This window comes from Salmo trutta, chromosome 26 (genome assembly GCF_901001165.1).
Source record: "Salmo trutta chromosome 26, fSalTru1.1, whole genome shotgun sequence".
NCBI lineage: Eukaryota > Metazoa > Chordata > Actinopteri > Salmoniformes > Salmonidae > Salmo > Salmo trutta.
In genome coordinates this window covers 20142332-20167589 of record NC_042982.1, presented here as the reverse complement: position 1 = coordinate 20167589, position 25258 = coordinate 20142332, and the positions used below count along the sequence as shown (strand labels likewise).

The window sequence follows — 25258 nt, the reverse complement described above, 5'->3', positions numbered from 1 at the left end:
TTCATAGTTTTGATGTCTTCACTATTATTCTAAAATGTAGAAAATAGTAAAAATAAAGAAAAACCCTTGAATGAGTAGGTGTGTCAAAGCTTTTGACGGGTACTGTATATATTTTCTGTTTAAAAGCTGATAACTTTAAAGAACCTTAACAATACTTTAACAAAAATACCCTAACCTGAGATTTGAATCTGATGCCTGAAGCCTACCCTGAGACCCACTTGTGCATCTTGAGTTTTGGTGCAGTTCTTCCATTGATATCAATACATAATTTACGCAAAAATAAAGTTAAGCTTGTGCATATCAAGCTAGGTTCCCCCCTGAATGACATGAGCCATTAAAAACATAATACATTATTTTCTGCTATTTCCTCATTTTTGGTATGTAACCCTTCCCATTATTAAAACGTTGGAAACACAAAACTGTCACCATAATTTCATCCTATTTTGATATGTGTGTGGGATTGGGGGGATGCTATGAAGGGCAAATAATAGTGTTTCTGCAAGTGCCATATCTTTCACACTTCTACTTCATATCACAGTATTGAATTATCAGGCTCTGTGTGTAGTAATTACAGAAATGAATGTGTATACCTGACTGAACACACACACAGTCAACAGCCTCAGTCACATGGTCTCCAGACAAAGTAGAATGGGGTGGCAAATCGTATCAATCAGTTGTCCTCCGCTGGCTTGTTAGTCATTGGATATGGCTTGGTCATTGGTGCAGTGATGTAGAAGTAATGGTCATGTTCCAGGCCACCTTCAGCCTGTCTTTCACTCATTGGACTACAACTGTATACATGACTGAACACACACGCATCCATCATCATCATCATCAGGTCACATGGTCTAAAGACACAATAGACTGGGGTGGCAAATGGTATCGATCGGTTGTCTGTCAGCACTTCTGGCTTAGTTGTGATTTGGATAGGGCTTGGTTATTGGTGCAGTCATGTGGAAGTAATGGTTGCGTTCCAGGCCACCTACATTGCAGTCATGAAATGTAGACAATCACTACTACCGCATTTGTATTGTTCTGAGACAATCAGATCTGTGTCAGATCTCTGCAAATGCAGAAGTAGTGTTTAGCATTATAGGAATCCATCAATATGACTTAATAATCTGATAGTCTGGTGAGAGTAGACTGGTATGGGGAATCCTATTGATCTGTTGTCACATAGCTGTCTTTGTTGTGATTGGATAGCACTTGGTTATTGGTATGAGAGTTCCTAAAGCCTGTGAGCATCTCCCCAGTCCCTTTCGCATTCTGTGTTTTTTTTTGTATTGCTGTCCCGGGTGTTTGACTGACAGCGGCCTCTTGTCCCTTTTCTCCACAGTTGCGGCGAATGCAAGAGATGCTCACAAAGATCCAGGAACAGATGCACACGCAGAAGGAGGCCTATTAACCCAGGCTACTACTAGAACCCCTGTCCCTCTGTAAATGCAGGCCCCCTCTTTCCACTACTAGGGTGGGCACCCCTAGTACCACTCTACTCTAGTCCACAAACATTGTCTACTCCAGCTTATCCAACCTCAACAGCCACCACTCCTCATTTAGTCAATAACCCTCACTATCAGACTGATCCACGACCAGGCATGAGGTATTGACGGACAGGAGGTGGCATGGAGAGAATTTGCCTTCTCTTCCAACAACATGGAAGTCCTGTGTCTCCACACCTGTTGTGGAAACTCTAACGGTAACAACGGGCACTCCTGTCGAGTGCCATTTCTTGAGCACAACACCGGGCCGGACAGCACCGAGCTAACCACCTGCTTATCCTTAAAGGGTTACGGCCGGGTCCTGCCTGCCCTCTTTCCACTCATAGTTTACCTGTGGTCTTGTCAAGAGAACTTTTTGCCTTCCAGTTCATTGCTAACACTTCATTGATGTTTCTCCTTAGTGAACTCTAACCCTGACATTGGTTAAGGGGTAGACTGTAGGGAATGTGTTGTCCTGTCCCTCTGCTAGGTGTTTGAAAGTTTCTCATAACAAATTTAGTTGTGTGGTCTTAACCACCCTAGACAAGGTCTGTTGTGAAGGAGGTTGGCCTGCCCAAATATTTTTTTTTTGTCATGCACAATTGTTCCCCAAGAGCATTTTTTCAATGGTCATTTTCAATACTATAGATGGTCATACAGATAAAATGTGATACTTTTTTTTACTACGTTACATTTGTAAATGTTTTTGTTACGGGATTGCATCTATCACTTATTGCTTTTATTTGCATTGCTACACAGAATAGCGAGAAATTCCTTGTCGTGAAATGAGTCATTTTTTTCACCATTTTTATTTTTAATTTCAACAAATGTTACAGAAGTACTGTTGGGTGTTTTTTTGACAAATGTATGCTAATAGGGCTAACTAATGTCCTTCACTCTCCCAATTCCAGCATGCTCAACCATGGGTTGTTCATTCTTGTATTTTACTGAAAAGGAAACCCACTACTTTCAGTTCTGATATCTGTAATGATAGTTTGAGAGTTTGCTGGAATATTGTTGACTTGCAGCTCTACAGGGTCGTCTTCAGGTAGTAGTAAAACGTTTTGCAGCGAAAATGAAAATGTGTGTTCTTAGACTGGGATACAATCCGAATATAGGCGTTGCGACTAAGGCAATTTCAGATTAAGCTGACATATGCAGGATTTACGTGATGGGATCTCTGCGAACGCAGAGAACATTGCCTTTTAAAAGCCGCAGTGCAAAACCTGCGATCGCACAAAATCCTGGCTCAAATGGAAGTTCCAGCATTAACTCCCCATTTTTAACGTTTTTTCTTTTTTTTCTCACTGAACATGATCCAAGAGGAGAAAATAGAAGCCTTGAGCTAACTATGTGCCAGCCAAAAGATGCTGGCCTGGGGACCAAGCAGACAGGACAAGGCCCTTATTCTGCCGGAGGTCAGGGGGCTAGAGAATGACAGGGTCACTTCAGTAAGGTGCCTGCTAGTTTGTGTGTATAGTATCTGTTATAGAGGTGTCTGACATTTTTCTTGATTATGTTTGTGGACATTAAGTATGCACCCACTCTTTTGAAGTACATTAAGTAGATATGTATGAGTGGATGATTTTATTATACATATATTATGCACTCAACGCAAGAGAAATTGTAATTACTTATCATTTAGGTATTTTCCAATCCCATGTTTCCCCCCAAGAATTTTGGCTTTAAACACTTTTTTTTTCATGAAGATGAATAGTTGTGCATATGTATTTATTTTCCTCAGGTGCAAATGTCAGAGTTCATTCACAAGGAACAAGTCATGAGACATAAAAATATACATTTGTTTGCATTATTAGTATCATGAGTGCCAGAAAAATTGATTGAAATAATCAGAATAAAATATTTTTATTTCACATTCTCTTTGTAAGCAACATTGGACCCTGATTATATTTGTTCAAGCCTCATCCATCAAAAGCTTAGAGATTCACCCACAGACCCAGTCCAAAATCACACTAGAACAAAAGTAGGAAATAAGATTGTTTTATAAGAATGTTGTCATACTACTTTTTCTGAATATATTTATGTAATAACTTTGGCCAGGATTCAATCCGAGCGCAGATTGGCAACGCTCCAATAAAGGCATTTTCCCATTGAGCCAACATATGCAGCGTTTACCGTGAATGTGGGCTCTGAAAAAGTGTATTGTGGACAAAGCTCGCTCGGATTGAATCCAGCACTTTTATAAAGTCATTGAGGAAGAGAAAGGATGCAATGAATTGTAATACAATAATAAAGGAAGTAACATCTTGGCTCTCCATTCTAGCCATTTTTTACTACTCCTTTCTATTGCGATAGGGTGTTGCTAAGTGAGCCTACACACACCCTAAAAATGTAGATCAAATAAATTGACCAAAGCAAGAAGTTATAAATGTAATAAGATTTATTAAGTATCTTAAGCATTTCCCACTTATGCATTTAAATGATTTCTCTTTTTACATAATGGACAATTAGATCTAAACGCAGCCCAAAATGTACAGGCAATATAGAACTTCCACTTTCTCCATAGGGAAAACACAAACGTTGTGGAAAGAGCTCTGAAAGCTCTCCCGCGGTATACAGTACTGTACATGGTCACAGAAAACAGCTGGCATAAAAATCTACATATGAACCAAAATCCCCAATCTACATGCAAAAACAGGCAAATCTTTAAAATACACTAAATCCATTATTGAATGTGTACATACATACTGTTCCATTCCACACACTTTTAAAAAAATGTTATGACTACCATGTCCATTCTTCCTCCCAAAGACAGACACACAAATAAAAACATTCATTCATATTAAGTGAAGAGGGACACAGTCAGGTGCTGTTTTTGCGAGTGCTATGTACAGTTGTAAACCAGTTTTGCTTTAATTGGGGTTATTAAGTAGCATATCAAAGTGCTAGAAGTTAAAAGTTGAATCTCAGCTACACAGGTCGTGTAATAGTGCAGTGGACGGCTAACATGAGAATCTAGATATAGTTGATATACCAGATAATTCATATGGGTGGTGGAAAAAGAGGATAAAATGGCGTAGGTGACTGCCCGACCATGCCGTTTAACCCCAAACTGCCACATTCACTTCAATGCTCTACCATGACACTGCCGAAGGCCTTAGTTAACAAGATCACTGCTGCAACAAACAAGATATGCCTCACTATATAGCTACTTTATTACACATACATAGATACTCCAGGAACAATTTACAGTGATTGTGCCTGCTATGGCTCCTGCTCTGCCATTAGTAAAAAAAAATATATATAAATCGTGGTAATATGTAGCCACTTGAGTATTGTAGTTTTACTCCTGTGCTAAACTGAGTGGTTGTTCAGTTTTGGGAAAAGTCCTCACAGTTATACTTTACATCACCTGGTTCAGATGTGCATGGTGGAACTGGTAATGCCAACATTTGGGTTTGATTCCTGCTCGGGCCACACACACTGAATATATGTTATTACAAACTAGTACACTCAATGACCATTCAATCAATCTCATTTTACATGCAGTTGTGGTTTACCACCACCAGGGGAAGCCTGTGGAACATGCAGTAATATGACAGCGCTGCAGTGGGAGAAGAATGGCCAGGCCGTGTTTTAGGTTTCACAGCCATGTGCCTGGGTAGTGGGAAGGGGAGGTCCCAGCAATCATGTCCTCAATGTGCTCCTTTATGGCGCTTAGTTGTTAGTGCATGCGTGCACACACACACACACACACACAGATCCCATGCTGACGCTGACGTGCCAACACCTACCAATCACACAGCCAGAGAGCCAGTCTCTCTGACCCCGATTCAGCGGTCTGAAATTGGACGCTTTGCCTTCTGGTCGCATCAAGGCCCGTATCCACAAAGGTCTCAGAGTAGGAGTGCTTATCTAGTATCAGTTTAGACTAAAATCATAATGAATAAGATTATACGGGCAGATCCTGGATCAGCACAACTACTCAGGTGATTTGTGAATATAGGCCCTGGCCTCTGATAGCAGTGGTAGACTTCAGTTAAATCGAAAACCTTGGTGCTTTCATAATAGCAAATAGTGGCACCACCAGTCATTAGTAGTGTGGTTTGTAAATACTCTTAGCTGTGGAATACATGACCCTGTACCAGAAATATAAAAACCGGTCTTGAATGAAAATATGCAGGTCTGACTGCCTTGACATTGGATGACGTCCTTCTCTCACTATTAGCTACTGTTTTGCTTCTGGAAACGTGAACCAGGAGGAGGGCCAGACAGAGAACGTCTCCACTGCATCCTATACAATAACATCACACTCCATCAACATTACCATCCTGGACATCATACTCAGCCCAACAACATTGGCTGTCTTTCACCTCTCAACCATTATACAGATACATATTTTTTTAATGAATTTTTATAATTTCTTTTTGGAATGTTCTGAGTTACTTCTTATTGATAGCCGTAATGCATCAGGTTAGTTAATAATGCAGTTTGTGAATCATCAGTGAATATGAGGACTTGAGGACGTCCAGTATGAGGACATTTACATTTGTTTGTCAGTACAGTAGTCCTGGTGCCTGCCTCACTCTGGGCCTGCTTCAGTCGCCCTGGGCTCTGAGTCTGGGCTGGTTCCTGTCCGGCTGGTCTGCTCTGAGGCCGATGGTCTCCAGATCTGGAGGTCTGTCTCCGACTTCAGCCTGACTCTGGCCACCTCAGGGTGGGTGTGGCCAGTTCATGTAGCTTGGTTCTCAGGCTAGCGTCAGAGATCAGGCTAGCTTCAGAGTGCTAACGGGGAATGAAGGCATGGTCACCATAGTTACAGGGTTCAGCAGCTGTTGGTGATGTGTCACCACCTGGGCACCAACTGCCGTCTGCTTTCCCATGATGGTGGTTGTGCCCTGGCTGGGGGCAGTACCATTGACCTGGGTGAGAGTGTGGGTGATGTGGCCCACCATGGCTGGCTGGGTGACAGCCACGGACTGGGGGTAGATGGTGGGTAGATGGTGCTGGCCCAGGTGGGTAACAGGGTGGATGGGGATGTCTCCGATGGGCTGGTGGTGGTGCCCTGGGGCCAGCTGCATGGGGGCTGAGGAGGAGGGAGCTAGATGGGTGATGTGCTTGGCTCCTCCAGATGAAGCCTGGATGACGTGGTTGACGGCCTGGATGACAGAGGCGTGGGAAGCAGAGGCGTGGGCAATGACTGTGGGCTGGAGGCTGGGGGCCTTTACCATGTGAGTATGAGCGTGGGCGGTCACCACGTGTGTGTGAGCCGGGAAGAGGGTGCTAGGGGAGGTTACGATGTGTGTGTGAGACGATAGGAGGGCCTGGATAGGGGTGGTGGTGATGTTTGATGCTGTAGTTGAGAATGTAGCCGAGACAGCCAGGGCTGACAGCGGGTGGGGGTACGTTTGGGCCTTGTGTTGGCTGGAGATGTGTTGGGTGAGGATGGAGGTGGTGGGGGTTATGGGAGTGGGGGTCACAGTCTTGTACAACTCGGGTTGCATGGCTTGTTGAGGCACGGTGGGTAAGGCTGCTGGAACATTCTCCTCATCCATGTCGTCATCCATGATGTCTTCACCCTCTGTGTGACAGACAGAAAGAACACATTAACTTTACGCTTGATAACGTCGCAGATATGATCGCTTTGCACATTCTTAAAACACTGTAGGAACTAATGTTGGTCTTTCTATAAACAGTGTGACATTGGGATCAACATTTCAAAATGGTTTGAAACAATAATAACAACAAGGATTTTCATGAAGTTCTACATGTGTACTTAGAGGAATGAAAGTGAATATGCGCAAATTGGCCCATAACTCCACCTATACAACAGCCTAGGTCTAGTACTATACAACCTTTAAACAGGGTTTATACAGACACTGGCAAGTCAAATTCAAGGACTTTCAGGGACTTTTTCCAAGTAATTAATTGCAGTTGATCAAGAACCTCAAATGGTATACAATTCTATGCATTTATAAAATTGTAATTATAGGGTCTAATATAGAACTATATAGCTATGATCCCCCTTATATCTTAAACCAGTTAAATGTAACCGAAAATGTAATCTACATAATCCCCAAACGGAATTATTTATCATGAGGGCCATAAACAATAACTAGTAATGCTGCATACTCTAAGAAAGGTTCAAATCTCACCTTTCTGGTATTTTTTTGTATAAATTGCTGAGGTAGTCACTTTTGAAGAAGTTTAAGTACAAATATGAAAATAAATATAAACTCGGCAAAAAAAGAAACATCCTCTCACTGTCAACTGAGTTTATTTTCAGCAAACTTATATTTACACGTTTTGTATGAACATAAGATTCAACAGACAAACTGAACAAGTTCCACAGACATGTGACTAACAGAAATTGAATAATGTGTCCCTGAACAAAGGGGGGGGGGGGTCAAATCATAAGTAAGAGTCAGTATCTGGTGTGGCCACCAGCTGCATTATGTACTGCAGTGCATCTCCTCCTCATGGACTGCACCAGATTTGCCAGTTCTTGCTGTGAGATGTCCCAGACGTGCTCAATGGGATTGAGATCCGGGCTCTTCGCTGGCCATGGCAGAACACCGACATTCCTGTCTTGCAGGAAATCAGCCATACTGCTCGTTCTGTGCGTGGTGGCATTGTCATATTGGAGGGTCATGTCAGGATGAGCCTGCAGGAAGGGAACCACATGAGGAGGAGGATGTCTTCCCTGTAACGCACAGCGTTGAGACTGCCTGCAATGACAACAAGCTCAGTCCGATGATGCTGTGACACACCGCCCCCAGACCATGACGGACCCTCCACCTCAATCCCGCTCCAGAGTACAGGCCTCAGTGTAACGCTCATTACTTTGATGATAAACACGAATCCGACCACGAGATAAAACCACGACTTGTCAGTGAATAACACTTTTTGCCAGTCCTGTCTGGTCCAGCAACGGTGGGTTTATGCTTGTAGGCCTGCCTTACAACAGGCCTACAAGCCCTCAGTCCAGCCTCTCTCAGCCTATTGCGGACAGTCTGAGCACTGATGGAGGGATTGTGCGTTCCTGGTGTAACTCGGGCAGTTGTTGTTGCCATCCTGTACCTGTCGCGCAGGTGAGATGTTCTGATATAACAATCCTGTACAGGTGTTGTTATACGTGGTCTGCCACTGCGAGGCAGCTCACAGTAGACATTGCAATTTATTTCCCTGGCCACATTTGCAGTCCTCAGGCATGCTGCAAAGGAGGCATAAGGCACGTTCACGTAGATGATCAGGGACCCTGGGAATCTTTCTTTTGGTGTTTTTCAGAGTCAGTAGAAAGGCCTCTTCAGTGTCCTAAGTTCTCTTAACTGTGACCTTAAGACACGAACAGCTTACAGATGGTAGACAATTAACGACCGTTCAATAGGTGCATGTTCATTAATTGTTTATGGTTCATTCAACAAGCATGGGAAACAGTGTTTAAACCCTTTACAATGAAGATCTGTGAAGTTATTTGTATTTTTACAAATTATTTTTTGAAAGACAGGGTCTTGTTAAAAAAAAAAAAAATTTAAAAGTCCCTTTTTTCAAAGAAAAACTGTTTGAATAAGGCTTGAAATGACTTGCTTTCTACATATAGTATATTCTAATTATAAAAACAACTATCTATAACTTAACTGTAAAATACATTTTCTAAAGGTCTCTTGAGCAAAGCGTCTGCCCCCATCGCTTTGAACTTCACAGAGCTCTAGTTTGGCTTCCTGATCTCGTCTTTCATCTCATATTAAAATTGTGTCCGTCTATGACAAACATTGTTTAAAATCTATTTGTTTAAAATTATTTTATTACTGGCTCTAAATCGATCTCGGATCGCACCAGCGACAAAACCCCTCTCTCCTGCTGCACTATGACGTAAGGATTCCAGGCATATGCGTTGTTAGTGGCTGTGATGTAGGGTTCAGCAAGGAGTTGGACAGTCAGAAGAGCGAATTAAATACTAGGAGGGACATCCCAGCTTCAAGTGGTGTCAGATTTCACATCCTGCTTCACACAGGCAAGAGACCTACTCCTGTGTCGGTGAGAATCAGGGTTATCGTTCAATGCAAGCCATTTTTGATCTATGGTGTCCATAGAGCTATTTTTAAGCAAAACGGTTTTCTTAATTAATGTGATTGCTTGGTTAAATCGATTGATTGAGCGTACCTGAGGCAGTAGAGGTAGAAGCCTGGTCGTCTTCTGGTTGAACCGTCTGTCTGAGAACACGGTCGATCTCCATGACATTCATCCATTGGCTCAGCTCGTTCTTCAGCTCAGCCAATCGCTGCTGAGTAGCGATTTTCTCCCGCGCCAGTCTCTCCATCTCATGCTCGTACTCCTTCTCCTTGCGCTTCAACGTCTGTAAGACACAGAGGAAGAGAGGAAAGGGCTCAGTACAGTTTGAACACACACCCATTTATAATGGGGAAATCAAACATTTCAGAGAGAGAGCCTGAATTCTGCAAATTGATTATAATAAAACTTTGAATTGAAGTTTCACGTTCCACACAAGTTCTTCAAAAGAACCAGTGGTAGGCTGTCATTGTTTAAGAATTTGTTCTTAACGGACTTGCCTAGTTAAATTTAAATAAATTGTCTGGATTCTATTCCAGGTGTAATTGGTCCTCAATGTGTACATCGAGTTTACCTAGTCATAATTAAAATCATACATACCAATGTCATAAACCTCCCCATTTGCGTTCATGTAAAGTAAAAGCTGCTATCCAGATCTGGGTTGCTTTAGCAACAGCCGCGGGACCACATGCATAATCCATTTATCTCTTCTAATCAACTTGACAAACAAGCCTCCCCTTAGTGTATTCGTTATGCTGTTCACTTCCTTGTCTGTGACAGTACATCAAACAACCAATGATAACACCAACACTATTTCCTGACCCCATGGTCTCTACTTCATCTGTCAATGTTGAGACAGAGCTATATACACACACACTGACCAAGAGATCATTCTCTCTCCCTGTACAGAAACATGTTATATTACTGTCAAAACGACACCACGGCCACATCCTGAGTGTTTACAACAGTCGATAGATAATGTTTCTTCAGAAGGTCATTGCTGCATCTACTTCACTTCCACGGTAGGCTGAGCTGGATTCCAGAGGAGCAGAGGACAAGCCCCTCTGGGAACACTAACTAATACTCTCGGAGTGTAGCACTACTGTTGTTAGACGCAAGCATCAACATCCTCTTAGAGACTGCTTGGGTATGCCTCCTTATGTGGGCCCCTCCAGTTTTCCTCTTTGCTCGCCTTGCTAGTCCCCACAAATGTTCTTTCTAAACCACATGGACACTCATTTACTGCTCTGAAAGCATTACTCAAGACCATTTCATAGGACTGACAGCAGTCTAAAATAAAGTCTTGGGAGAGCCATTTCCATGTCTGTTGCTTCCTTTGACTGGACAAGCAGAAGCAACAGACATTAACCTACACCAGCAGCATGACCTGGCAGGCAGCATGACCTGGCAGGCAGCATGACTGTGTGAAAGGAAGAACAGACACAGAGAGACCTGGATAGCGGGAGGGAGTACCGAAAGAGGGAGGTGCTGGGCAGTGGCTCTCTGACCCAGTTTATCTTTTCCTGGTCAGCTGACAAAGGCCTGACAAAACAGGCTGTAGTGGGCTGGGCAGGTCTGTACGGAGGGAGAGCAGCAGGCACAGAGAGATTATACTGTCGGTCTGCCTGGTCATGCTGCCTGGGAGACAGAAAACAACTAGGAAGAACACCATGATGGAGTCTGCCAGGACAAGAAACCTTTACATTGACTTTATGAGAAACATAAACACTGACTTTCATTCCCCCTCTTCCAGTGGGTATTGCCCAATCGACTATGTTCAGAAGACCGTGGAATCATGACTAGCCAATCAGGACGAAGCTAAAAGACTAGAATCACGACAAGGCTAACAAGGCTGGACTCATCTATGACTCAGCGCCATAAAGCTGTGTGCTCACAGACCTGGACTTCCTGTATCTGTGTATAATGTAGCTGTGTGTGTGAGACTAGGTACACATACTACATTTGTACAATTGCTATACAGTATGGAAGTATAAACAGATGTAAGGCCAATTGCGGGTCTTCAACCAAGATTAGATAAGATGCTCTGCTGTGCTGTCACTCACACAAACCCAGGCCCCTCCCACAAACCCAGGCCCCTCCCACAAGCATGCACACTGAAACACAACCCCAACCCTATGACCTGTCTAAATCTACATGCGTGAACTGCTCCTTACCATGGAGGGCAGAAAGGAGATGTGTGTGTGATAACACTATGCAGCCTATAGGACAGGAGAGGTGTGCGTATATATGAGACGAGACTGTTGTGCAGTCTAAAGCTAAAGAAGATCAGATCTGTCATTCTGTCTTGATTTAAATGTTAGGGTAGAGTTAAAACGATTAAGACAGCCAATCTGGTGTTGTTTAAGGCTTTATCAGTCCAGTAGAAGGCGTACTGCTGCAGACTCCCCTGACTGGCTGGTGGTGAGTCACCTATGGTCCTAGACAGACCCCAGAGGTAGGTGTGTCTGTGCCCGTCTCATCCAGCCGGTCTGGGTGGTCTTTACCACCAACATAACTATATGAATAATGACAGCACTCTGCTCCAATCAGACCGCCCCCCTCGTTTTGTTGTCACGGCAACAGCTGAAAACCACCATTGTTTCCATGGCAACATGTCAGGTGATAAGCAGCACATTGTCCCAGTGCGTCAGTTGTACAGCGGTAGAATATTAAAAAAGGCATCAGAAACGTACATCAGCGACCAAATAAACAATGCTATAACAAGGTAAAAAAATAAACTGTGGTAGAACGCAGTCATAAAGCCAACGCTGTAACAGGGAGACAGTCATATGTGAATGTGAGTGTGGGGGCATGTCTTTTGCAAGCATGCTCATGAACACACGGTGGAATTCTGGGCCTAGTGCTATGACTCATACAGACAGAGAGAGACAGAGTGAGCGCCCGCAAGAAAGATGCTGCATGTACTACTCACTGCTCTACAAACACCCACTGAACTCGCTCTGGTACAACGACTATGGCCCCACCTCTGTCGCTACACCATCTAGTAGCTAGCTGCTTCTAGCCATTAATACACCTCCATCTGCTTGCTATACTAGCCTTAGTTGCCATTCGTATGCACTTGGCTGTTCAATACTGTCCTTGGAGAAAGTCAAAACACACTGCAAGGCAAGCTGTACTACCACCGTAGTCTACACAAGCAAGGATATCTGCCCCAGCCCCCATTCAAGAACAGAGAACACACAGCAACAGCTAGGGTGAGACAAGCCAAGAACAGCAGATGGATACTACAGAACACATGACAGAGAAAGCATGGGCGCATCTCTTCGGTATCAGCCTGTACTGATCCACCTACTACTACAGCGCATTCGGAAAGTATTCAGACCACTTGACTTTTTCCACACAATACCCCATAATGAAGAAGCAAAAAAACTGGTTTAGACATTTTTGCAAGTGTTAAAAAAAAATGAAATATCACGTTTACAAAAGTACTCAGACCCTTTACTCAGTACTTTGTTGAAGCACCTTTGGCAGCAATTACAGCCTCGAGTCTTCATGGGTATGACGCTACAAGCTTGGCACACCTGTATTTGGGGAGTTTCTCCCAGTCTTCTCTGCAGATCCTCTCAAGCTCTGTCAAGTTAGATTGGAAGCGTTGCTGCACAGCTATTGATCGGGTTCAAGTCCAGGCTTTGGCTGGGCCACTCAAGGACATTGAGACTTGTCCTGAAGTCATTCCTGCGTTGTCTTGGCTGTGTGCTTAGGGTCGTTGTCCTGTTGAAAGGTGAACCGTCGCCCAGTCAGGTCCTGAGCGCTCTGGAGCAGATTTTCAACAAGTATCTCTGTACTTTGCTTCGTTCATCTTTCCCCTCGATCCGGACTAGTCTCCCGGTCGCTGAAAAACATTGGTATTGGCCAGGTGATGAGCGGTGCCTGGTTTCCTCCAGACATGGCGCTTGGTATTCAGGCCAAAAAGTTCAATCAGACATCAGCATCTTGTTTCTCGTGGTTATATTCCTTTAGGTGCCTTTTGGAAAATTCCAAGCGGGCTGTCATGTGCCTTTTACATCTGACCTGATTGGTGGATTGCTGCAGAGATAGTTGTCCTTTGGAAGGTTCTCCCATCTCCACATCGGAATTCTGGAGCTCTGTCAGTGACCATCAGGTTCTTGTTCACCTACCTGACCAAGGCCCTTCTCCACCGATTGCTCAGTTTTGGGCCGGGGGGCCAGCTCTAGGAAGAGTCTTGGTGGTTTCAAACTTCTTCCATTTAAGAATGATGGAGGCCAGTGTGTTCTTGGGGACCTTCAATGCTGCAGAATTTTTTTGGTACCCTTCAACAGGATAATGACCCAACACACCTCTAGGCTGTGTAAGGGCTATTTGACCAAGAAGGATCATATGACCTGGTCTCCACAAATCAACCAAACTCAACCCAATTGAGATGGTTTGGGATGAGTTGAGTTGGACCGCAGAGTGAAGGAAAAGCAGCCAACAAGTGCTCAGCATGTGGAAGACTTGCTTGGGCCAAGAAACACGAGCAAAGGACATTAGACCGGCAGAAATCTGTCCTTTGGTCTGATGAGTCCAAATTTGAGATTTTTGGTTCCAACCGCCGTGTCTTTGTGAGACGCAGAGCAGGTGAATGGATGATCTCTGCATGTGTTTCTCCCACCGTGAAGCATGGAGGTGGTGGTGCGTCGCTGGTGACACTGTCTGTGATTTATTTAGAATTCAAAGCATACTTACCAGCATGGCTACCAGAGCAGTCGGCTGCGATACGCCATCCCATCTGATTTGCACTTAGGTGGGACTACCATTTGTTTTTTAACAGGACAATGACACATTACACCTTCAAGCTGCGTAAGGGCAATTGACCAAGGAGAGTGATGCATCAGATGACCGGGCCTCCATCACCCGACCTCAACCCAATTGAGATGGTTTGGGATGAGTTGGACCACAGAGTGAAGGAAAAGCAGCCAACAAGTGCTCAGCATATGTGGGAAATCCTTCAAGACTGTTGGAAAAGCATTCCAGGTGAAGCTGGTTGAGAGAAAGCTTTGCATACGCTTGGCAATCATCAAGGCAGAGGGTGGCAACTTTGAAAAATCTCAAATATATTGTTATTTGTTTAACCCATTTTTGGTCACTACATGATTCCATATGTGTTATTTCATAGTTGTAGAACATTGTAGAAAATAGTCAAAAAGAAAAACCCTGGAATGAGTAGGTGTCCAAACTTTTGACTGGTACCATGTGTGTGTGAGTGAAGGGGTCTGAATACTTTCCGAATGCACTAAGTCCCTACCATCCTTAGAAATACTGAAAAAGAGCCCTGCAGCTACGACAAGGCAGTCCACGCTACGACAAGGGAAGAGGGGGAGAAAGGGAGATGAGGTTACAATTAGCTTTTGTTTCATTCGCACGTGACAAACATGACTCCCTCCCTTCCCCCCGCCTTTCCTTAGAGGAGTAGTGGGGCCTGGTTTAGATCTGTTTGTGTGAAAGAAAGTAGAGCAGGTCTCACTGTGCCGTGTGTGTGTGTGTGTGTGTGTGTATAAACACCGCTCAGGCGGCATGACATGCAATGCGGGTGCTGAGCACATGGCCCCGCAGAGAGAGGAGACCGAGGGGGAGGGAGAGTAGCGGGGGAGAAGGGAGCAGCCAGGCTGTACTCACTGATTCACTTTTGCAGCACAGCGGAGACAGATTGCGCTAGGCTAGCCTAAGCTAGATCGCGTGAGCAGCAGGCAGCCAACCACGTCACAGACAAGCTACTCCTTCAGTGCACTGGGCTTGGTAATTAGCCTGGGGGACACCGGTCTTTTCACTAGCGTTTGTTGTGATCATCAGTAACCGTAAACCTTTCTGTTGTCTTCTCTCTAGGTCCCAAGTTGGAATAGAAAACTTCAAGTGGCTCCAGGCAAAAACAAAAAAGGAGTCGCTTTTTAGTGGAAAATACCTACTTTTGGGTGTGTGTGCGCAAACGCTGTGTGCGTGCATCCGTGTTAAAACTGGGTGGTAAGTGGCCTAATTTGAGAGTTCTTGCCATGTAATGGGTTATACAGTCGTAGTGTTCCAGACCTTGCTGCATTGTTGTCAGTCACTATGCGGAAGAGTTGCTGAGGACGAAAGGCCACTATCAAAATCCTTATCAATCTTTGACTGGCACTGTACTTTGCTAGAATGAGAGCACCATGAACAATACAAACATTGCAGACAGCAACTGTGCCCTGTTCTCACCTCCTCAGTGGTTGGCAGGGGATGGAGTGGTAATTACCGGCTGTGTGGAAACACACTTCTCTAACATCCGTTATATTCAACCTGTGAGTCGAAATGTACTTTATACAGACAGAGCTGGAGGAAATGACACAACATGTAAGATTGCTGTGACAGCTTGGGTAAAGGAACAGTACGTTTTCGTAAAACTGAAAAGAGCAGAACAATTCTGTTGCTCTTGAAAATTGATGGCTCAAACCTGACCAAGATGCGGTTTCAACACTGCAATAACAATGCTTCAAACAGAAGATACTGGAGGCATCAGTATCCCGAGACTAAGGCTCAGTCCCAAATGGCCCTCTATTCCCTATATATTGCACTAATAGAATATGCCATTTAGAATACGGTTTTATCCAAAGCGACTTAGTCATGTGTGCATACATTTACGTATGGGTGACCCCGGGGGGAATCGAACCCACGACCCTTGGCGTTGCAAGCACCTTGCTACCAACTGAGCCACACAGGACTACGTTTGACCAGGTCCCATAGTAGCTCTGGTCAAAAGTAGTGTACTATATAGGGAATAAGGTGTAATTTGGGACGCACAACTAAGTATGCCTTGAGTACCTGCCTAGATTACCTCAACAGGTAGCCTCAATTGAGTCTAAATCAACACCAACAAAGAATTTCCAAAATGCCCCGAGTTCATTTCCAAGCTCCTCCAGGTTCAGACCCCTTTCAGTTGGTCTCCTAGTAAATAGCATTAATGTTCAGCCAGGGTTAATTCCCTTCTGTGTTAAACCACTTAGATGGAATAGGAGCTGACCAAGGAACAAACAAACACACAAACCCCAATGAGGACAGACCTGTGGAAGTAATATTTCACTATTCCAGCTTGGGTCAAAGCTCACACCCTCACGGGGGGAATGATCCAAAAACACACCAACTGTCCCAATAATATGTGACGGGGTCTGGTGTTGCTTTGAAAGGACGCGTCTTTCAGAATCAGAAACGACCAACTAGGTGACCCACTTACTATATAGACTTCTTTTGATGACGTAAATCCTTACAAAAGGCATGGAATCAAAGAAGAAAATAAAAAACTAACACTTCAAATCCTGTGATTTCCTCTCAATAGAAACCTGAAACCTAAAACCTGAAATCGTTGAGTCAAAGAATTAGATATTAACTAGGTTAAAATCTCTGCCTGTGAAACTCAAAACATGAGCTACTCTTAAAAACAGAGAAATTATCATATTTGCAAAATCAAGTACTTTGTATTATATTTATAATATATGATTTGTAGTGGACATGAGCAGCTTCCCCACCACATGGAAAAGCACATTTGCCCTCCAACACACAGCTCTTCTGCATCCCAAACAGGTTCCGTCAGAGTCGTTCTGCCGCCAGTGAAATCTAATAGGCTGGTTAAAACAAGCGTGGTGTTGACGCGTGTCCCCTCCCTCCCAGGCAGTTCCAGCCGAGGAGATAGCTCTAGCACTGAGCTGTGGCTGTGGGCGGGGCGAAGAGGAGGGCCCATCACGCGGTGACATCATACAGCTCTGGCTAGCCATGTGCTCTCTGCTCATGTGGCCCTGTGAGCAGAGTGAGGCAGGATGGAGGGAGGGATGAAAGGAGAGAGAAAGAGGGAGGAGCCCCAGTGCTGAGCACGCCAGCATTTAAGAGTCCCAGCCATGGCGCAGCATAGAGTACACAGCCTCTCTCTCTCTCTCTCACACACACACACAAAGAGCAGCAATTAGGTCAGATAGAGAAACACATCCCACGTTAGACAGCACAGACCACATCATAGGAAGTCGTAAAATCTAAAAATATAGCGTAACACATAGGACAACAAACTACTGTAGGAAAAAGTCTTGAGAAAAACATCAAACCGAGAAGCATGCGGAAGTAAAAATCTGCTTGCGAGCAGCAGAATCTTGGAACATTACACACCAGTGTTGGTTTAGATACCACAAGAATCCTACTAACACGTGATGCAGGCAGCCTTATATTCAAGTTCCTCGTTCGGTTTGGTCTCGCTAGCTTACTCACTCTCGGTCACTTCTATGAAAGGAGGAAGAAATTAAACAGAAGTGTGACTTGACTTCTCAGCAGTGGCTGTTGGCGAGAAGTAACCTCACAGTGACACTAACCTCAGCGCAAAACAAGAGACATGCTCTGATAAGACACCCAGCCTGAAGATGAGTCTGTATTCATAAAGTGTATCCTAGTAGGAGTGCTGATCTAGGATCAAGTCCCTTCTGACCAAAATAAATCTTATTCATTATGATCCAAAAGGCTAAACTGATCCTAGATCAGCACTCCTACCCAGAAGGCCATGTTGTTCAACAAAGATGACAGACACAGGGCTGCCAGCGTCACTGTCCAAAGATGAATCAAATGAAAACTAATCCTCTGCCCAAATCCTCTTATTCAACCTCTCTGGTCTGGTCCTCATTGGTCACATTAGCAGACTACACTGCCGCTATGCTGCCCCTAGCCTAAATAACAAAAAAGGTTGAAGAGAGGGGATCAGGAAGGAGCATGCGGGGAGAGAGGCGCGTGCAGTCGGAAACGTCTGCCCTGCACCGTACTGTCCATGTCTGAACGACAGCGATCACACGCTGTACTTTTAAACACCCCTCCATCTCCTTTTCTTCTCTCCCCTCCCTCGCTCTCCCCCAACCCACCACTATTGGAGCTCAACCAATAACAATTAGGGAAGAGAACTGCGTGACTCAGCACGACTTCTACTACTCAACTTTACATTTTTACATTTTAGTCATTTAGCAGACGCTCTTATCCAGAGCGACTTACATTTCATTTCATACATTTTTTTTTTTCCCGTACTGGCCCCCCGTGGGAATCGAACCCACAACCCTGGCGTTGCAAACACCATGTGTTGCAAACACCATGCTCTACCAACTGAGCTTCAGGGAACTGTTACCAAGAAGAGAGGACCGCAATAGGCTAGTGTGTGTACTCAGCTCGTCTATCAGGAAGCGCTGGTCTCAGTCTGCCGTCCATAGATATGAGTACTGAGAAGGAGCCGCTTACAGTAAACTGATGAATAAAGGGAAGACCAGAGAATGTGGGCGTGCTGTAGCACTGGCAACATGAAGCAACTACACACATTTTGGCCTGTCATACTTATAACTTCAAAGTAATTCAAAATATTTTAAACGGTATTTCGGTCCTGCAAACATGCATTACTTAAGCTGGAAATAAACTCAATCTCCCTCATCCAAAAAAACAAATTCTGATTTCCCTCTTCACTAAATAAGCTCAAGCTAAATTCCTACGGCTAAAAATGGAGACTGCCCTGCAGTGCAAATACATCAAGAGTGGAAAATGTCTGTAGTTGTTTGTTTCCCGGCCGGTACATGTGCTTTAAATACACCCTAAATCCAGCTTGGCTGTCGAGTAGGGGTGGGGGTGCTGGGTCAGTCTGCTAGTCGAGCACAACACACTAGAGGGGAGGCAGGGGGAGGAGAGAGATTTGGTGACATGAGTTCTGTGGACCCACACTGCCCTAGTTTCCCGCTCTCCTAGCCCTGCCTCCCAGGGAGTAAAACCCCACCGCTGCCATCAACACACAGGATCAGATCCTCACCAGCAGAGGATAGGGGTGTGTGTGTGTGTACAGTACCAGTCAAAAAAGTTTGGACACACCTACTCATTACATGGTTTTTCTTTATTTTTACGATATTCTAAAATTGTAGAATAATAGTGAAGACATCAAACCTATGAAATCACATATGGAATCATGTAGTTGGATGTAATAAACGTCACTTTAAACAATGCCACTTGATATAATATTTACATACCCTACATACTCATATGTATATACTGTACTCTATACCATCGACTGCATCTTGCCTACGCCGCACGGCCATCGCTCATACATATTCATTCCTTTACACTTGTGTGTATAAGGTAGTTGTGGAATTGTTAGATTACTTGTTTGATATTAGTGCACGGTCGGAACTAGAAGCACAAGCATTTCGCTACACTCGCATTAACATCTGCTAACCACGTGTATGTGACCAATAAAATTCGATTTGAGACATATGACTAAGAGAAATGGAATAATGTGTCCCTGAACAAAGGGGGGGGAGGTAAAAATCTAAAGTTAGTCATTATCTGGTGTGGCCACCAGCTGCATTAAGTACTGCAGTGCATCTCCTCCTCAGACTGTACCAGATTTGCCAGTTCTTGCTGTGAGATGTTACCCCACTCTTCCACCAAGGCAACTGCAAGTTCCCGGACATTTCTGGGGGGAATGGCCCTAGCCCTCACCCTCCGATCCAACAGGTCCCAGACATGCACAATGGGATTGAGATCCGGGCTCTTCGCTGGCCATGGCAGAACACTGACATTCCTGTCTTGCAGGAAATCACGCACCGAACGAGCAGTATGGCTGGTGGCATTGTCATGCTGGAGGGTCATGTCAGGATGAGCCTGCAGGAAGGGTACCACATGAGGGAGGAGGACATCTTCCCTGTAACACACAGCGTTGAGATTGCCTGCAATGACAACAAGCTCAGTCCGATGATGCTGTGACACACCGCCCCAGACCATGACGGACCCTCCACCTCAATCCCGCTCCAGAGTACAGGCCTCGGTGTAACGCTTGTTCCTTCGACGATAAACGTGTATCCGACCATCACCCCTGGTGAGACAAAACCGTGACTCGTCAGTGAAGAACACTTTTTTGCCAGTCCTGTCTGGTCCAGCGACGGTGGGTTTGTGCCCATAGGCAACGTTGTTGCTAGTGATGTCTGGTGAGGACCTGCCTTACAACAGGCCTACAAGCCCTCAGTCCAGCCTCTCTCAGCCTATTGCGGACAATCTGAGCACTGATGGAGGGATTGTGCGTTCCTGGTGTAACTCGGGCAGTTGTTGTTGCCATCCTGTACCTGTCCCGCAGGTGTGACGTTCGGATGTACCGATCCTGTGTAGGTGTTGTTAAACGTGGTCTACCACTGCGAGGACGATCAGCTGTTCATCCTGTGTCCCTGTAGCACTGCCTTAGGCGTCTCACAGTACAGACATTGCAATTTATTGCCCTGGCCACATCTGCAGTCCTCATGCCTCCTTGCAGAATGCCTAAGGCACATTCACGCAGATGAGCAGGGACCCTGGGCATCTTTCTTTTGGTGTTTTTCAGAGTCAGTAAAAAGGCCTCTTTAGTGTCCTAAGTTTTCATAACTGTGACCTTAATTGTCTAACATCTGTAAGCTGTTAGTGTCTTAACGACCGTTCCACAGGTGCATGTTCATTAATTGTTTATGGTTCATTGATTACGCATGGGAAACCATGTTTAAATCCTTTACAATGATCATTTAAGTTATTTGGATTTTTACAAATTATCTTTGAAAGACAGGGTCCTGAAAAAGGGATATTTCTTTTTTTGCTGAGTTAATATTTTATATTTGAGATTCTTCAATGTAGCCACCCTTTGCCTTGATGACAGCTATGCACACTCCTGTCATTCTCTCAACCAGCTTCATGAGGTAGTCATCTGGAATGCATTTCAATTAAACAGGTGTGCCTTGTTAATTTGTGGAATTTCTATGCTTCTTAATGTGTTTGAGCCAATCAAGGTAGGGGTGGTATACAGAAGATGGACTTTTACCAAATAAGGCTAAGTCCATATTATGGCAAGAACAGCTCAAATAAGCAAAGACAAACAACAGTCCATCATTACTTTTAGACATGAAGGTCAGTCAATGCGGAACATTTCAAGAACTTTGAAAGTTTTCAAGTGCAGTCGCAAAACCCATCAAGCGCTATGATGAACTGGCTCTCATGAGGACCGCCACAGGAAAGGAAGACCCAGAGTTACCTCTGCTGCAGAGAATAAGTTCATTAGAGTTACCAACCACAGATTGCAGCCCAAATAAATGCAACAGAGTTCAAGTAACAGACACATCTCAACATCAACTGTTCAGAGGAGACTGCATGAATCAGGGCTTCAATGTTGAATTGCTGCAAAGAAAACAATACTACCAATAATAAGAAGAGACTTGCTTGGGCCAAGAAACACGAGCAAAGGACATTAGACCGGCGGAAATCTGTCCTTTGGTCTGACGAGTTCAAATTAGATTTTTGGTTCCAACCACCGTGTCTTTGTGAGCAGGTGAACGGATGATCTCCTGCACGTGTGGTTCCCACCGTGAAGCATGGAGGTCGTGGTGTGATGGTGCTTTGCTGGTGACACTGTCTGATTTATTTAGAATTCAAGGCACACTTAACCAGCATGGCTACCACAGCAGTCGGCTGCGATACGCCATCCCATCTGGTTTGCACTTAGTGGGACTATCATTTGTTTTTTAACAGGACAATGACAGATTACACCTCCAGGCTGTGTAAGGGCTATTTGACCAAGAAGGAGAGTGATGGAGTGCTGCATCAGATGACCTGGCCTCCACCATCACCCAACCTCAACCCAATTGAGATGGTTTGGGATGAGTTGGACCGCAGAGTGAAGGAAAAACAGCCAACAAGTACTCAGCATGTTGGAAAAGCATTCCAGGTGAAGCTGGTTGAGAGAATGCCAAGAATGTGCAAAGCTGTCATCAAGGCAAAGGGTGGCTACTTTGAAGAATCTAAAATATATTTTGATTTGTATAACCCTTTTTTGGTGCCTGCATGATTCCATGTGTTATTTCATAGTTTTGATGTCTTCACTATTATTCTACAATGTAGAAAATATTACAAATAAAGAAAACCCTTGAATGAGTAGGTGTGTTGAAACTTTGACTTAATAACTGCATATATTTTGAACAAGCACACACAGGCGAACATAGCAACGGGAACTCTATCATATCACTCCTGAGTTAAGTTAGGTTTGATCAAGACCTTTGTACACCAGTCACCTGCTCGCACATAGCTTTCGATATACTACCTGCCTGTATCACACATCATTGAACCACTTACAGTCATTCCTTTTCAACCACAAAAGTCTATTAAAAGGTTTTAGTCCCGTAAAAATAATCTTTCAAAGGGGTTTTAATGAACTCTTGGTACATTTTGGAGACTCTGGTCCGTCTATACCCCAGGGAGCAGTGCATAGCCAAACAGTTTAGCCTTCTGCTAGAGACTAGAAACTCCCTTCCCTCACCGGTCCTCTCCTGGACTAACCTGACCTAATGACATTGTCAAGAACACCAAGGACCTAAGGATATACAAAACAGCTCCAATAATAGCCTACTGGCACTAAAACAAATAACAATTGTTATCATCTTAGTTAATCTGAAATGAATTGCCGTTTATACCAGTTTATACCAATTTTGTCCCAGACAGTTTTCCCACACAAGCCGCCACCTGTAGGTGTGGTGGATCAGGCATACAGTAGTTCACACACAATCAGCAGGAGATGAAGGGCAAGGCAATCTTCAGTTCACAATGAAGAAGCAACAGAAAAGTTCAATGCTCAGATGGTTCCTAGCAACACCACCAAAGAGTGAACCCAAGGTCAGCAACAGGGACAAAACCGTCCTGCGAGTAATTTATTTTGGTGGGGGGATTTTAGTTCGTCTAAAAAGTTTGTACCTGTAACGCCACTCTGAAAAAGAAAAATGACAAAATTAAATAAAAAGTTGGTTACAAAAATCACTAGGAATTCTGCTAAAAATGTTTAATTTAGTAAATCTGTTCAAGTATTCACACAAATAAAAAAAGACATTACATGACCAAAAGTATGTGGACACCGGCTTGTTGAATATCTCATTCCAAAATCAAGGACATTAAATATATCTTTAAGCAAGGTTAAGTTAATAATTATGCTTTGGATGATGTATTAAACCACCCAGACACATCAAAGATGCAGTTGTCCTTTTGAACTGAGCTGCAGGACAGGAAGGAAACTGCTCAGGGACGTCACCATGAGGCCATTGGTGATTTTAAAACAGCTACCGAGTTCAATGGCTGTGAAGGGAGAACACGGAGGATGGATCAACAACATTGTAGTAACTCCACAATAATGACCTATATGACAGCGTGAAAAGAACAAAAATATACAGAATAACGTGTGCAAAAGGCACTGAAGTAATACTGCAAAAAACACCTTTTGGCCTAAATGCAAAGCCATCAATGAGTAACTGCCTCATGGTATGTGTATGCTTGACATAAGCAAAGACTGGGGAGTTTTACAGGATGAAATGGAATGGAGCTAAGCACTAGAGGAAAACCTGCTTTACACCAGACACGGAGAGAAATTCACCTTTCAGCAGGACAATAACTTACAACATAAAGCCAAATCTACATTGGATTTGCTTATCAAGACAGTGAATGTTCCTGATTCCTGATTCCAGAGGCAGTTTGGAACTCAGTAGTGAGTGTTGCAACCGAGGACAGACGATTCTTACGCGTAAATAGGACAACAGTCACGTTCTGTGAGCTTGTGTGGCCTACCACTTCACGGCTGAGCCGTTGTTGCTCCTAGACATTTCCACTTCACAGTAACAGCACATACAGTTGACCGGGGCAGCTCTAGTAGGGCAGAAATTTGACAAACTGACTTGTTGGAAAGGTGGCATCCTATGACGGTGCCACGTTGAAAGTCACTGAGCTCTTCAGTTCGGCCATTCTACTGCCAATGTTTGTCTATGGAGAGTGCATGGCTCTGTGCTCTATTTTATACACCTGTCAGCAATGGGTGTGGCTGAAATAGCCGAAACCACTAATCATTACACTCTACTTTCTTCAAACAAAGCCTACGAGATACGACACAAAACTGACTACTTCCCTTGACAGGGAAACAAGTAACATTGGAAAACTGGAAAATCCACAAATTCAAAAAAAGGGGGAAACGCAGAGTGAAAATCTACACTTAATTCAACAGCGAATTCAATTCCATCGTAGTTTTATCCTTTGCTCAACCATGCAGTTATTTTAGCTTGCTTACCTGTATATATCGGAGGGCACTCCTCAGGACACTGAGGTTAGAGGTCTTCTTCTCGTCTGCATTGGGGATGTTTTTCTTCAGGGTATCAAAGCACTCCTTCAGGTGAGCCCGTCTGAGTAAGGGATGGAGGGATGAAAGAAGGGTAGAGAGAGAGTCTTAGTGAGAGGAAGGACAAGGTGTGATTTCACACATTCAGCTTCTTTAAAAAAAGAAATGTTGCAAACCAATTTCCCATTTAGGACTAAACAATAATTACTGCTAACACGACACATATTGAACAGGTTTCTGTTTTCATGGTAAAACGTCTGTGTTAAAGGATGCAGGCAGGGGTAAGGCAACTCCTCCTCTGCTTGGTCCTGTTTTTGGCCATTATAACCCTACTACTACAGTACAATCAGAATAAACAAAACATTGAAAGCCATTAAAAAGTCCAAGATATTGCATGTGTCAGACAATAATTGATCATATCTATGAATTAGACATAAGTGAATAAATGGGAGTATAATTTGTTCGTAGAACAGGACAGAGAAGTAAGCAAGCAAGTCGGTTGAAAAAAGACGTGGGCAATAATAGCGTACACCTAATCTCACCATAACCTTAAACTGCCCTGTGCAAAGAGCGCAATCCACTGTTTAATAAAAGGCGACCATGGGAGAGA

At 44.0% G+C, this 25258-nt stretch overlaps 2 protein-coding genes across 5 annotated transcripts in view; one reads left to right on the top strand and one right to left on the bottom strand.

Moving 5' to 3' along the window:
* Positions 1–3354, top strand: part of LOC115163359 (septin-4) — a 69884-nt gene extending 66530 nt beyond the window's left edge. For all 4 annotated transcript variants that reach the window (XM_029715165.1, XM_029715166.1, XM_029715164.1 and 1 more), the window contains one exon: positions 1337–3354. In XM_029715165.1, coding sequence (XP_029571025.1) covers positions 1337–1405 — 69 coding nt within the window. In that variant the 3' untranslated portion in view covers positions 1406–3354. The remainder of the gene's footprint in view (positions 1–1336) is intronic.
* Positions 3355–3861: 507 nt separating this feature from the next.
* The window catches only part of LOC115163360 (max-binding protein MNT), a 30736-nt gene continuing 9339 nt past the window's right edge, over positions 3862–25258 (bottom strand). Inside the window, exons 4-6 of the mRNA XM_029715167.1 lie at positions 24601–24712; positions 9603–9795; positions 3862–7020 (exon numbers count right to left, since the gene is read on the bottom strand). Coding sequence (XP_029571027.1) covers positions 6206–7020; positions 9603–9795; positions 24601–24712 — 1120 coding nt within the window. The 3' untranslated portion in view covers positions 3862–6205. The remainder of the gene's footprint in view (positions 7021–9602; positions 9796–24600; positions 24713–25258) is intronic.